General features: G+C 41.9%; 1 protein-coding gene across 2 annotated transcripts in view; it reads right to left on the bottom strand.

The window, feature by feature from the left end:
• LOC118712911 (membrane-spanning 4-domains subfamily A member 8-like) overlaps positions 1-14,981 on the bottom strand; it is a 53,576-nt gene that overhangs the window by 21,819 nt on the left and 16,776 nt on the right. The window contains exons 1-3 of one of the 2 annotated variants that reach the window (XM_045577638.1): positions 14,200-14,273; positions 11,903-12,125; positions 8,329-8,457 (exon numbers count right to left, since the gene is read on the bottom strand). In XM_045577638.1, coding sequence (XP_045433594.1) covers positions 8,329-8,457; positions 11,903-12,121 — 348 coding nt within the window. In that variant the 5' untranslated portion in view covers positions 12,122-12,125; positions 14,200-14,273. Of the gene's footprint in view, positions 1-5,476; positions 5,481-8,328; positions 8,458-11,902; positions 12,126-14,199; positions 14,274-14,981 lie in introns of those variants that run through there. The other variant, XM_045577639.1, reaches the window with a different exon arrangement.

Raw genomic sequence — 14,981 nt, forward strand, 5'->3', positions numbered from 1 at the left:
GACTGTCTTTAACTTAAGAAAACAGTCAGTAAAAAGATCCCCAAATGGAACTAATTCAGCAGTAGTTGATTTCACATGAGCCATCAGGAGACATCTAAGCCTTTCCCTGGCTGTTCTCAACAATGCTCAGAAAAATGGGACCACTGTATCTGGGGAAAGAGTTTGGGTAGAATCACTTCAGTCATAAAAGGACTAAGAGATGAATGATTCTAATAACCATTTGTATTCCAATTACAGGACAGAATAAATATGAAAATATAGTATCAAACAAATGTTGGTCAATCATAACTTTTAAAATGGCTTTGGTGATAGCTGGCTGCTCAGCGAATCCTCTCTCCTGGAGAGACCTCTCCTTAGCACTTTCCTTCTCTTCCCTCTTGATTCCCATTTGTTTAACATCCGTTTGCTACGAAAGGCTAAGAAAGCATCCTGAGAGGCACAATCTAGTGAGAAAGGCAGATACAAATGTGGATAGTTATAATTTAAATCAGACATGGTAAGAACTATAAAAGAGCCAATAATAGTCTCAGGGCATTGAGGAGAGAAAGTTTCATTCCCAGTAGAAGATTCAGTGATGTGGGTTTGGACATCTGTCCAGGCAAGGGAAACAGTAGTATGATGATGTCTTAGACATGGAATCACAGAAGCTTAGGGAGAAGTAGCCTTTACAAATGATGCTGGTCCTTCTCAAATGTTTTTAACAACAACATTCTTTTATAAATAAATCTTTCTAATGGGAGGAGGGTTGGGAGGATGGGTGGAAAATGTGAAGGGTATTACAAAATACAAATAGGAAGTTGAAAAACAATCACAGAAAGATAAATTAAAGTACAGTATAGGGAAAGTAGTTCTCTCATAAGTTTTACGTATCTAATCATCACACCATATACCTGAAACTAATATGGTATTGTTTGTCAACTGTAACTGAAAAATAAAAACAGCCTTCCATGAGGGAGAAGGACTCCTCAAGCAGTTTAAATAGTTATTACTTGGTGAGTATTAATTCATGCTTGTTGAGACCTTGAAGCAACCTATCCCTTGGCTCATCTTTTGGTAAGCTCTGTTGAAGTCCAACCCTCCTCCTCCTGGACCGAAGCCAAAGGTGTGTGGGTGCACAGGATGGAAGAGATTTCTTTCCAAGATCAGACATTGGCAGAACTGAGATTAGAAGTCAGGTAGTAGTGGCTCCAGCCAGTGTGGTGACTGAGAAACTGGTCAAAATGGCTGGATTCTGAATGCATTTTAAAGTTGACATCAGCAGGATTCTTTGAGGAGTTGGCTTAGAGATGCAGAAGACAGAGTGAGACAATCAATGATTTCACCAGAGTTTGTCGTAAGTGACTGGAAGGATGCAGTTGCAATTACCCTGGAAATAGCAAGGTTTGGCAAATAAAATCTGGAGATGAGATTTGGAGATGCTAATATTCAAATATAAGATGGAGAGTGGACAACTGGATACTAGGCAGGAGTTTGTGAGAGATGTTTTGCCGGAATCTAGGCATTTGGAGTCATTGCCATAGAGAAAGTGTTTCAAGTCACCAGATTGTATGAGATTGCTAACACAGAATATAGAGAGAAACAGAGGAAGATGGAGGACTGAGTATGAGAAGTTGTGGGAAAGACAAGAACCAGCAAAAGGGACAGAGAAGAGAGCAACCAGTGTGGGTGCAGAAACAACAGCTGCAGGGCCTGAAAGCCAATGGGAAGTCCACCAAAGAGAAGGATTGATTGGGTGCTTGAGTAGAGGAGTTTTTTGGAGAACTAAGGCTAAAAGTATGGCTAGCATAGGTTAAGAGAGATTATGAGAGGAGAGAATTGGAGACAGTGAGGCAGACAATTCATTTAAGGAATTTTCTGCAGAGAAATCCAGTGAAATGAAGTGGTAGCTGAAATAACCAAGAGAAGGCTAGTGTGTTATCAAAGATGAGAGACAGAATTGTGTTCAGATGTTGATGGAAAAGCTGTGGCAAATGGCAGGTAGTGATGTAGAAGAGAGGTGGGGCCAGGGAGGGGAGAAACACATGGAGTGATAACTTGAGTGAGCAGAGAGGGCAGGGCTGCTATGTAGAGGAAGACATTGAGTTGACATGGGACTCATCTATAGCTGAATTTTCAGATGTTAGCCAAGTGTCCCCTGAGAACTTGAGATGTGTTGTAAATGCAAATTACACACAGGATTTCTAAGATGTGGCACCTAATAACTTTCTTATACTGGGTATACTTTCAAATGATGTTTTGTATTTATGGGGTTAAAAAATGTATTGTCAAAATTAATTTCAGGTTTTTTTACTCTTTAATACAGAGACTAGAAAAGGTAAAATCACACATGTGGTTTACATTAGATTTTTATTTGACAGAATTGGTCTATAGCAAGGGATGGCTCACTCACCTGTTCATTTCTATGGCTGCTTTCACACTGGATTGAATACTTGCAACAGAGACCAGATGGCCTGCAAAACCTTAAATGTTCACTTTCTGTCCTCTTCTGAACACCTTTGGTGACCCCTTTATCTATTATTGTAAAATGGTCAGGAAGGTAAACATGTGGGTAAATGTACAGGTTGGTAGGTACCAGCGCATTATCTCTAAAAATGCATTTAATTATCCCAACAATGTCAAAAGGTAGGTACTTCTTTATAAAGATAGGAACTAAGACTAAGAAAAGTCGCATGCTTGGAGTAGCAGCAATAAATCTACAGGTCAGGGACTTGAAACTATTCTGAGAGCATCTCTGTTTCCTTTGGTGCTTGGTGAAGAAGCTTGGTGGGGCCAGGCCCTTTCCAATGATTTCCTAAAGATAGCTACGTTGGAAGTCAGAGGAGCATTGGTCAAGAGAGATACTTAACATACCACTGCAGGGATAGGAGCTGAATACACTATCCAGGTTGTTAATAACCGTATCTGTGAGGAGGAGCATGATTCCGACCAAAGAGCAGATTGCACTGGCAATACTCAAGCCCATGCTACTTCTCAGCTGGAGAAGAGACAGAGACAGGGTCAATATGAGAGAGGAAAACAGTTGTAGCTGAGATGAGCAGAGACTCAACAAGTGCTTCATAATGTGTATTCCTGGAACCCTAGATGTGAGGCAAGAGATGTCTTGTGAAAAATATAGTAGGTTTGGTAGTAAATTAACTTTGAAAACACCCGTTTTATGTAGGACTATTCAGAGCCTTTAACAAGGAATATGGATCCCCTGGAGAGGAGACTACTAAATAAAGATCTCTCCCAAATTATCTAAATAAAGTATCTAAATAAAGTAACATCTTCATAAAGTATCTCATGGGATAAGTATCCCCAAAAATAATGTTTAGGAATCACTGGACTCATTTATCCCACAGGAAATGGGCAGGAGACTCAGCCCACATGTTCTGGGATGTGACAGGCTCTGATGCACCATGATTCTGGTCCATACGGAGTTTTTAAATAGATCTCACCTGGTGTGGGACCGGGCCATCCTGAGGAAACAAAGGCACTTTCTTGGTCCAATATTTGGGGCCACCAATCCTTCCTGTGTTAATTCACAGAACTTGTTTGAAAGGATACCTTTGGGATGCTGCTCTTGAGCCTCCCCTGGCTTCTATGTAGAAATGTCTGGCACTGGGCTCTGTGTGCTGCAGGCAGTCAGTGCCTGCTCTGCTGGAGGGCAGCCTGGTACTCATGGTAATTTTTTGCCTCTTTTTGTAAGATCCTCTTAGGAAACTTATTGTCTCAGTTTCTCCACACCCTGATCTACCCTTCTTCCCACCGAATCTTCTGGACTTTTTCCCATTTGTGATTCTGGCCAGTTTATGTGGTCTTGTGAGCATGAGTGAGCATGCATGTCAGTGCCCTGTGTCTGGTTGTAAGTAGGTGCAAAGATGAGGGAGGCATTGTGTGTGAGCTTCTTTCCCTTGTTGTGTGTATCTTCTAGGGGTTCATAATTGGGAGAGCGTGTCTCAGAATGTGACTTACCAGGGAAGAAGATCTTGGTAGCTATTCTGATACCTCTGAGAGGGATCCTGAAATGATGAAGTGGCACAGAAGAGAGGGAGTTTAGAAAGAGGCCAGAGATCCCTAGCTGGTTTAACTCAGTGGATAAAGTATCAGCCTGTGGACTAAAGGGTCCCAGGTTTTATTTCAGTCAAGGGCACAGGCCTGGGTAATGGGTTCGATTCACAGTGGGAGGCATGCAGGAGGCGGCCAATCAATGATTCTCTCTCATCATTGATGTTTCTATCTCTCCCTCTCCCTTTTCTTTCCTCTCTGAAATCAATAAAAATATGTTGTAAAAAAAGAAAGGCCAGAAGTCAGAGCCCCACTTTCAGGCTTCCATGCTTCTGATCACACACATGTTATCTCATACATGCTAGCATCCTCTGCTGGGACCTCCTACTCAATCAAGAGAGGGGGGGAAGAAAAGAAAAGGAAGGAAGGAGACAGGGAGGGAAAGGTAAAGAAGAGAAAAGAGAAAAAGGGAAGTGAAGGGGAGGGGAGGGGAGGGGAGGGGAGGGGAGGGGAGGGGAGGGGAGGGGAGGGGAGGGAAGGGAGGGAAGGGAAGGGAAGGGAAGGGAAGGGAAGGGAAGGGAAGGGAAGGGAAGGGAAGGGAAGGGGAAGGGAAGGGAAGGGAAGGGAAGGGAAGGGAAGGGAAGGGAAGGGAAGGGAAGGGAAGGGAAGGGAGGGAAGGGAGGGAAGGAAAGGAAGGGAAGGAAGGGAAGGGAAAAAAAGGAGGGAGGAAGGAAGGGCAATTTTGTACCACACGACAGGGCAGTGACCATGGATAAATATGTATTTTAGGATCCAGTACACCTGGTTTTAAACTCTAAATTGAAACTCATGTGATCTTGTGTGAGTTACTAATTTTTCTAAGTGTATATTTCCTCTTAAAAATGGGGAAAACTATATGTCTTCCTAAGTGTTATTATCATGAGATAATTTGTCCCTTACGTCTTGCATTTGGTATATCTTGCCCATGGTAGATCCTGTACATAGTAGATATTCAATGAAATAACTTCTTTTCTTGTCTTTTATTTTTTTCACATGCACTTGTTGTTGGCCTCCCAAAGCAATTCACTCAAACATAGGGGCTCTGGAGGGAAGGAAGAGGTTCCCATATTTTCACTGCTTTGAGATAAAAGCCCAGTATTAGTCCTTTCCTGTCTACAATTGGTACTTTTTAGTTACTCAGAAGACTGTTAAATCTCTGCAGTGATCAACTGTGCAGGCAACCGGATACTAGATTGTGTGCATCTATTTCAACACTTATGTTCTGCAGGCATAGTGGCTGATGGGATTCCCTGCTGTCAGTAAGAGTCTGAAAGGGCATCAGCTATGGTTTAATGGAAGCTTTGCTCAACCCTACATGAAATGCTTTTAACTTTGCGTTACTTAACTCCATGATGGCCTATCAAGCACCTGTATTATTCCCAGTTTAAGGAGGTGTGGACTGAGGCTTAGAAATTTTAAAAGACATACCCAAGACCATCCAGCAAATAGCATATCTGGGAATCAAATCTGGGTAATTGACTCCAGATCTCATGTTCTTAACCCTCATCCTGAACTCATTCCACCTCAGAGTAGATTGCCTACACCTTGGAATGGAAATGGACATTCACAATGAAAACTTACTTTAGCCTCCTGTGCCTTGTAAGAGGAATGCCATTTTTCATATAAGTAAAAAAATGAGTCTCAATTTTAGGTTTTCTACAGACTTTGTAGGAAAGGAAGGAAACAGAAGGCTGGACTTCTGGTGTCCTTGCTGGTCCCTTTAAAGGGGTTTAAGGGGTCCTTTGGTTTGGAGGAGGACCATATGACCTTTAGGAAATAGAACATGAGATCTGGATTCCTGGGGCCAAGAAGGCAACACAGAGCCAAAGGGCCCTGCAGGAAAAAGGGAGGGTGAAGTCATGAGGGCTGATGGGACCTGAGCAGCCTGGTGGAAGGGGAGATGGCCAGCAAGGCCTATGAGATTACTTAAGAGAATCTAACACTCAATAGGAACTGTTTTGTGATTGTGGTGTTAGTCTTCTCCATTTCCCCAAACTCCACAGAAGTCTGTTTATACACACAGGTGTCTGTGATTGGCTGAGTTACAAGTCTGGGTCTGTGCTGAACTGAGAGAGAAGACCTCAGCCTCAGAAGATGATACACAAATGGGAACAAGAGAGAGCAGGTGCTCAGACAAAAATTCTTCCAAGAATCTAAGTCCTGACATTTGCAGATGCTGTCTGTGTATATGAGGGTGGTGGATGACTATAGACTATTTTATTTCAATCTCATGGTATATGGTGACTTTGCTGATGTCTAGGCTACTCTGGAGTTTTTTTTTATTTGTCACAGATATGTGATTTGAAAGAAAAATTGTGTTATAGTGGACATGGTTGATGGGAGAGAGATTAGACTGCATGTGTGTGCCTGTGGAGGAGGGAAGTCACTAAGGAGAATAGAAAAGAATCATAAAGGCAACATATTGTAGAAGAGAAAGGATCTGTGGTTCTTAACCTTTTAAGGGGTTCTAGATCACCCTGAAAATGTGATAAATATTATGGGCTTTTCCATAAAAACAAAAACAAAAACATTTATGTGCCAAATATTTTGTAACAAGGTGAACTCTGAGCCCATCAGAGGACTCAAGGTTGAGTTCCCAGTGCTTAATGACTGTTCTGTGGCTGGGTAGACACTCAATTAGTGAAAATGTTTTCTCCTGGAGCTCCAGTTGTGGGCCTTTGTCCAACAGCACTTGAGCACTGGGGTGATGAACTGGGAAAAGTTTTCCTAACCTCTAAGGTGGGCTAATTAGAAAAGGTGACCTAACTGAGGTGATAGTGCCTTATAGGGCTGGGACTTGGTATTATGAGCTGAAGTTTATCTCTTTATAATCCATCTTTTGAAGTCTAAACTCCCAGGTCCTCCAAATGTGACTGTATAGATATTTCCAGACGCACTATAGTTGGAACTACGATTTTTTTTTTTTACTTTTCAATGGTATGAAAGCTATACATATTCAGTAAAAACTATTTTTTGGATTTTGGATTTTGACCTTTTCCTGAGTGAGTGATATATAGCAACATACTCTCTGGTGATGCTGGACAGAAGCAGCCAGCCTCAGCTCCCTGTCAGCCACACAATCACTAGCCTAAACAACCCATTCTCCATAGTGTAGTACTTAATGCATTTTTTACTCAGGATATTTTCAATTTATGATGGTGTTTTGGGGATGTAACCCCATCATAAGTTGAAGAGCATTTATATTTGAAGATAGGGCCTTTAATAAGGTGGTTGAGGTTAAATGAGGTCATGTGGATGTGCCCTAATAAAATATAAGTGGTGTTCTAATAAGAAGAGCTATGAGGAAAGAGACACACACAGAGGAAGATCATGTGAAGACACAGGGAGGAAGACAACCATCTACAAGCCAAGGAGAGAGGGCTCAGGAGAAACAACCCTGCCCACACCTTGATCTTGAATTTCCAGCATCCAGAACTATCCTATATAATATAAGCCTAATATACTAAGTGTTGTGTCATCTCTGGTCAATATATTAATAATATGCTAAGCCCGCTCAGCACTCGCTATGATGTACAATGACCACCAAGGTGCAAATGCTCGACAGGTAGGTTAGCTTGCTGTTGGGGTCCAGCCAATCGGGACTAAGCAAAATGGGCCAGACACACCCTGGAGCCCTCCAGTCTCCCTCCCCCCGCAAGATAGCCAACCTCCTACATCTCTCCCTACCCCTGATGGTACACTAGTGGGGACCCTTGGCCTGGCCTGTACCCTCTCATAATCTGGGACCCCTCGGGGGATTTCAGAGAGCTGGTTTTGGCCCAACAGCAGAATGACGGGTGGGGGTAAACACTCAATACAGGAGCTGCTCCATGATGTTCCCACCAGGAGCACTGCTCAGCCAGAAGGAGGGCTCATGGCTGGAGAGAGCAACAGTGGTGGCAGGAGCCTCTCCCACCTTCTCCAGAGCGCTCAAGATGTCTGACTGCTGGCTTAGGCTTGCTTCCCATTGGGAGTGGGCCTAAGCCAGCAATTGGACATCCCCTGAGGGCTCCCAGTCTGTAAGGGGGTGCAGGCTGGGATGAGGAACCACCCCTCCCCCTCGAGTGCACAAATTTTGATGAGATAATAAATGTCTGTTGTTTATTCACCCAGTCTGTGGTATTTGTTCTGGCTGCCCAAGAGGGCTAATATTCCTGGTAAACAAGGCCTGAGCTCGTTTCACAGCCAACATGCTCTCTTGGCTAAAAAAATTTCTGCAGCAAAGTACACAACTTGCCAAGGTGAGCATGAGTATATTGGCACTTTCTGGAACTCACTTGCAGGGCAAATTATGTTACTTATCAAGATGCCTCCCCAGAAGGGATAGCCTCCATAGAATGAGACAACGGTGTAGTAGTAGTACCAGGAAACGATCATGCCTATGATACTGCCGAGGCCAATGTGTATCAGGCCAATCAGGATCTGGATGGCCTGTCAGGGGAGCCAAAAACTGAGACCTTTGTCTCTAAGGCCGGATCTTAATCCCTGCACCCTTGGGCCTCCTTTTTATTTTAATAAATATTTTGTTCTCTTGATCAATAAAGTCATATTTAAAATGTACTCATGAAATAATACTTCCCATAATCCCCCACCCCCCCCAAAGAAAACAACCACTTATATTTTGGTGTGTAACCTTCCATTATTTTTTCAAATAAATACACTGATTATACAAAAGAGCTCTGCATATTTAACTTCATATTTCATTATGAAAACATCCCCATGGTATTAGGTATTCTTTAAATATATGCTTAATAAGGTTGCCCACATCCCATTATGTGGATCGTTTGTGGAAGAATTCAAATAGCGATATTGGGCAGGTATGATGTTTCCATATTATAAGCAATATTGCAATGAATATCATTTTGTAGATAAGTCTTTGTGCTCATCTTTTATTTCTTTGGAATATTGTTTTGGAATGAATTGTGTCTTCTCTCCCTCATCAAATTTATGTATCTCTATTTTTAAATCTTCACCTGAGGGTCTTTTTAAAATTGATCTTGAGAGAGAATGGCACAAAGAGATGATAGGAGGGGGGGGACGGTTAGGGTTATGTGGCACTCACACTCAACATTGCCACAAGATGGCTGCCACAAAGATGGCCACCACAAGATGGCCGTGCACACAGCTGAGGCAGGGCCCGGCAGCTGCTCTGTATAGTGAGGCCTGGGAGTCCAGTGGTTTCCCGCAGCATGAAAGAGGTTGGTCTTGGCATCTCTGCCGCCTTATACAGAGGAGGCAGGTCCCAAAGGAGGAGGCAGGTCATGGCAGGGGAGGGCAATTGGGGGTGATCGGGCCAGCAGGGGAACAGTGAGGCATCAATCAGGCCATCAGGGGAGCGGTTAGAGGGTGATTAGGCTGGGAGACAGAAGCATTTAGGGGCAATCAGGCAGGCAGACAGATGAGTGGTTATGAGCCAGCAGTCCTGGACTGTGAGAGGGATGTCCAACTGCCGGTTTAGGCCTCATCAGGATCAGGCCTAAACCGGCAGTTGGACATTCCCTGAGGGGTCCCAGATTGGAGAGGGTGGAGGCTGGACTAAGGGGCACCCGCCCCAGTGATGAATTTTGTGCAACAGGCCACTAGTAATTACATAAAGGGCTAAGGAGTTTTATTTTTATTTAGAAAACATTTTGTATTAAAAAAAATAAGTTATCATTGATTTGAGAGAGAGAGAGAGAGGAAGGGAGAAGGAAGAGAGAACAACTGATGCGAAAGAAACATTGATCAGTTGCCTCCTACTGGAGATGGAGTCTGCCATGAGGCATGTGCCCTGACTGGGAAAAGAATTGTTTGGCTACCACTGAGTACATGGCATGGTGGTCAACCAACTGAGCCACATTGTACAGGACAAAGAGTGACCTTTTCATAGCTCTATCACATTTCATTCTTTAGAAATATATTGATATAACCAGTATTATATTGCTGAATATTTGGTTGTTCCCATTCTTTAACTATTGTAGGGTTATAAAAACAAAACAAAAAACTTCACACCTAATTGACTAACTAATTAAAGATTAAAAGTAAGAGTATAGCCAGGACCAGTTTGGCTCAGTGGATAGAGCATCGGCCTGCGGTCTGAAAGGTTGTGGGCACATCCCCGGTGGAGGGTGTGCAAAAGGCAGCAGATCGATGATTCTCTCTCATCGATGTTTCTAACTCTCTATCCCTCTCTCTTCCTCTCTGTGAAAAATCAATAAAATATATATTTTTTAAAAGTAGGAAAATACTAATAAAACTTACAGTTTAAAATATTAATAATTTCATATTTAAGCATGTTACAGGTAGAAGCGGTTCCAGTTCCTCTTTTCACTGGTCTCTATCATATATGTGTATTGATGCCAATGGCTGGATAGGCCTATAACATCCTGATGCCAGAAATACAATCCACAGAGAGAAAACATATCAGATATGTCTGCTGACAGACATGAAAGAAAGCATCAAATCCATGTGAGAGCTTAAATGTAAAACTAATGTCATCAGCATTCCTTAATACCCTTCTTTCTATGATCCCTCTATAAAAGCCTTTTGCCTACCCTGAGACATTATGATGGTTTTTAAGGCATGAGCCTGCCATCTTCTCAGGTAGTCAGCACCTAAATAAAATCACTTTCCTTCCATTAGCAATGGTGTTGTGTATTTGGCTTCACAGCAGCAGGTAAAAGAACCTGAGGGTTGCCAAAACAGGATTAGCTCAGTGGATAGAGCCTGAGGAATGAGAGGTCCCGGGTTTGATTCTGGTCAAAGGGCATGTCCCTTGGTTGCGGGCACATCCCAGTAGGGGGTGTGCAGGAGGCAGCTGATTAATGTTTCTCTCTCATTGATATTTCTAACTCTCTATCCCTCTTCTTTCTTCTCTGTAAAAAAATAAAAAATATATATATTAAAAAAAAAAAAAAGAACCCGAGGGTCATTTGGGCCAGTTTCACTATCATAAAACATGCTGCAATAAATAAACTTATACATGTCATATTACTTATGTGAATAGGCATGTCTACAGGACAAGTGTCAGAAATGGAATTACTGTGTATTTTAAAATTTGGCAGATATAGAAAGCCCTCCATACAGGTTGTATCAATTGACATTACTATGAGCAGTATTGGGATGGGGGGAGAGTTAGGATTCGAACCCAGACAGCCTAAATCGGAATTCATGTATGTCTTGCCCTAGCTGGTTTGGTTCAGTGGATAGAGCATGGGCCTGCGGACTTAAGGGTCTTGGGTTCATTTCTGGTCAAGAGCCAATACCTCAGTTGCAAGCTCCTCCTTAGCCCAGGCCCAGATGTGGGTGCATTCAGGAGGCAACCAATCAATGTGTTTCTCTTACACCCATGTTTCTCTCTGTCTTTTTCTCCCTCTCTCTAAAAGATCAATGGAAAAATATCCTCAGGTAAGGACTGACAACTACAATAACAAAAATAATCCATGAGTGTCTTCTGTCACCCTAACAATGAGATGGGCTTTCCCCGGTCCCACCCAGGACAGCCTTTTGAGGGGGAAATCATCCCAAGCCCATATCTTATTCACATTGGAGATAGATTCCATTCAAGCACATTGGGTTTAGTAGCCACCTTCCCTCTCGATGGACCCACTTCTTCCTGAGGCCACATGTGTCAACGTGAATTCTGACAATAGGACCAACATTCCAATTTACTGCTTCTTTGTTGCTTTTCTTTCTCTTTCCTAAAATGCCCAAGATAGATAATACCAGGTCCCACCCAGAGGCCCTGGTGATACTCAGAGTTAATAGAGCTGAGTTTGGCAAGGCTGGGTCAGCTCCAGCCCCACCTGCTGGATTTGGAGATTCTGTGTTTCCAAACCTCCTCCCACCCCTGACTCCAGCCATGTGGCCAGTGCTCCCAGCGTGAAACTTCACTTACCCCTAAAACTTTGGCTTCTTTAAAGGATCTCTGGGCTGGTTGCATAGACACAGGCGGCTCTAAACCAGGTGGGTTCCCAGAAATTTGGTGGACTTGGGGCTGGGTGAGTGGATACAGGGGCACCTGAGACATGCTTTCGGGGATCACAGGATGCCCGTTGTGGGGTGCCATCACAAACACAGAATTGGCCGTGGGGCCTGCTGAAGTCATCAGATCCATGCTGTTAAGGTTTAAATGCAGTAGAGTCATCCCACACATGTGCACTAATATTTACATTGGAAATAACTTTTGCTTTTCATGAACTCATTTGAGCATCTAAATCCCCTATGAGTTTATTGTTTGAGATAGTAGGCAGCAGTTAGAGAGCACAAATGCAGTCAGTGCATTACAAATACATCTCTTTGGTTCCTCACACCTTGCCAGTTTTCCAGGTGAGAAAACCGAGGCCCAACGTGGCTGAGAACTATGGAGAGCAGAGCTGTGTCATTTCACTTTTGTAGCTCTCATTGTGTTCAGCAGGACATTTTGCACAAAGTGGTATTTCAACATTGCAGAGCTGGAGAGTGTCCAGGAGAACTTTGACTCTAATTCTTTCAATTTTTGAAAAAAGGAAACTAAAGCTGAGAGTGTGGCCACGAATTCCCCTAGTTCCCAGTCATATAAATATTTGTTAAATGGAGATCCTTATCCTCCAAGGAAGCCCAATGTCAGGGCTGAATATACCCACTGGGGGGCTCATGCTGCTTAGGGTTCTTAAAATTTCATTTTTAAAATTTCTTTTTTTTTTTTTTAAAGAAATACAAAGTAAGTTAAATTTATTTTGTTTCTTCCACTGTGCATTTCATTTGGATACAGAACTCTTATGTTTCATGCAGGAAATTTCGAGAAAAAGTTAAAGTGAATTGTAATAACATATCAGGAAGTAACTTTTAAATAAACCTTAGGTAAAGATAAATGGCTCACAGAATTCCATAAACGTAACATTGAGAAGGAAAACCCCTATTTTGTAAAAACGGCTGTTTGGAATTTTCTGCTGTTTTTAAAAATGTTTGCTTTCTAGTCTGTGTTAGCCTGTTTGAATAATGATGAAGATAAACTTAGCTGAATGACCTTGTAGGCCAGAGACCAGATATGCCCATAATTCCAATGCCATGCCAGGTGCATTTTTTATTTGGATAGAACTGTATTGTTTTCGAGGCCAGCATCGAGATAACCACTAAGTGCACATATGGCTGTCTCTTTAATAAAAAGAGAAGTTCTGCTTGTAGCCTTGCTTAGAATTTAAATTCATTTTCTCTAAGCCCATCGCACGATGAATAAAGTGAGTCTCTCCAAACTCTCCTCCTGCATTGTTTGATTGTTCGGGAACTCTGTAACAGCATAACAAATACATTTGAAAATAAAATGGTACGGTACATCTTCAGAAATACTCACCTCTGATGATTGGCCATGTTACTAGGGCTCTCAGCGCTAGAATAAAATAGAATTATAAAATAACTTACCAAGCAGACCTGAATCTCCCATCTGAAAGAGTGAATTCTTTGGGGCATTTTACCTTTGGGTGGATTTTTAATCTATTTTCCTATTCTTCAGACACTACTTGCATTTTCTCCTCAATGCCATAAACTGATATATACATATATATATTTAAATATTTTACTGTCATAGATATCCCTTCTATAAGGTTCTTATTGTAACAACAGTAACAATATTTACTAGTTATAATTTTAATAGCTACCTCTGAGTATCTGGTAAGTAACTTGGTATAATATTATGACACTTTCCTATGGCTTATTTCTAAGCTGCTCTCACAGATCTTTATACACATGATCTATAATTTTTATAACTCCGTGTGTGGGGGGGAGAGGTAATATATTACTACTCTTGTTTTATAGAGATGGTAACTAAAGAGAAAAAAAGTTTCATATTTCCAATTTAGGATCCAATGACAGATTTTGAACAATCTCTGGCTGCAAAGTCTTCATGATTTTTCTTAAAGGAAAGTACTTTGTATTAGGAATTATAAATTTTGCAGCTTCAAACAGAATTCATTTATTAGCTCAAGTCTGTGAAGGTCAGAAGTCTGGCATGGCTGGGGTCCCTGATCAGGGTATGATAAGGCTGAAAGCAGAGTCCTAACCTTTTCCTTTTTTTTGTTTTTGTTTTTTGTTGAGGGCACCCTCAAAAGCTAGTACAATAAACCCTGCTATCCTCACACCCACAGTTATCATTTGGCAGGAAAACCTTATCAGAATGCCTGAGCTACTCATAAAAACCCTTAAATTAAGTATACTCACTTTGTTCTGCCAGTGGCTAAGTCTCCTTTGCTTCTCTTCCCCAGGGCTTGTTGTGTGCAACTTGTTTTTCCGGAAAGAACAAACCCACCAGGTTCAGTTACAAAATCTATTTAGAAAGATTCAAAACAAAGTCCTTCTCCTAGGGGCAGGGCAGGTTACCAGCTGCCAGGAGCTCAGCTTCCCCACCCACATATACTTCCTATAATTGACAAGGAACCAATTAAATGCAGTTCAATTGTAACAGCTACCCCAGTGTTTAATGGTATCTGTGCAGAAAAGAAAGGGTTGCTTGAGCTGGGAGGACAGAAAAACAAATGCATCAGAGGAGAAACAGAAACCCTTCATCATGTAGTTTCATTGCTTCACCTGAAGTTTCACTGTTGGCTTCCCAGAAAGCAGATTTCTGCTGGACATTTGCCAAAATTCTTACGGTCAGCGAGGGAGGAACTACAATTAGCTTACTAGTATAGGGACACTGTATGTGAATTCCTTTATCACTTTTAGTACATTTTATTCTAATTCTGTTTAATAGTTAGAATAGTATAATTTTTTTTTAATTTTCTGTTACAATATTGGGATTTTTGTACAACCTGCCCACATTTCTTTTTTAGAGACACAAAGTAAGCTAACTTTATGTTGCTTATTCCACTGTGCATTTCACTTGAATTCAGAACTCTTATTTTGGATTCAGAACCCACATTTTGGAGGGAAATCCTGAATTAAATGTCCCTCAGATTATCCTATTTTGCAGTCTTACTGGTACCATTATAATTAACCCAGTT

Source organism: Pipistrellus kuhlii, unplaced genomic scaffold (assembly GCF_014108245.1).
Source record: "Pipistrellus kuhlii isolate mPipKuh1 unplaced genomic scaffold, mPipKuh1.p scaffold_m20_p_9, whole genome shotgun sequence".
Lineage (NCBI taxonomy): Eukaryota > Metazoa > Chordata > Mammalia > Chiroptera > Vespertilionidae > Pipistrellus > Pipistrellus kuhlii.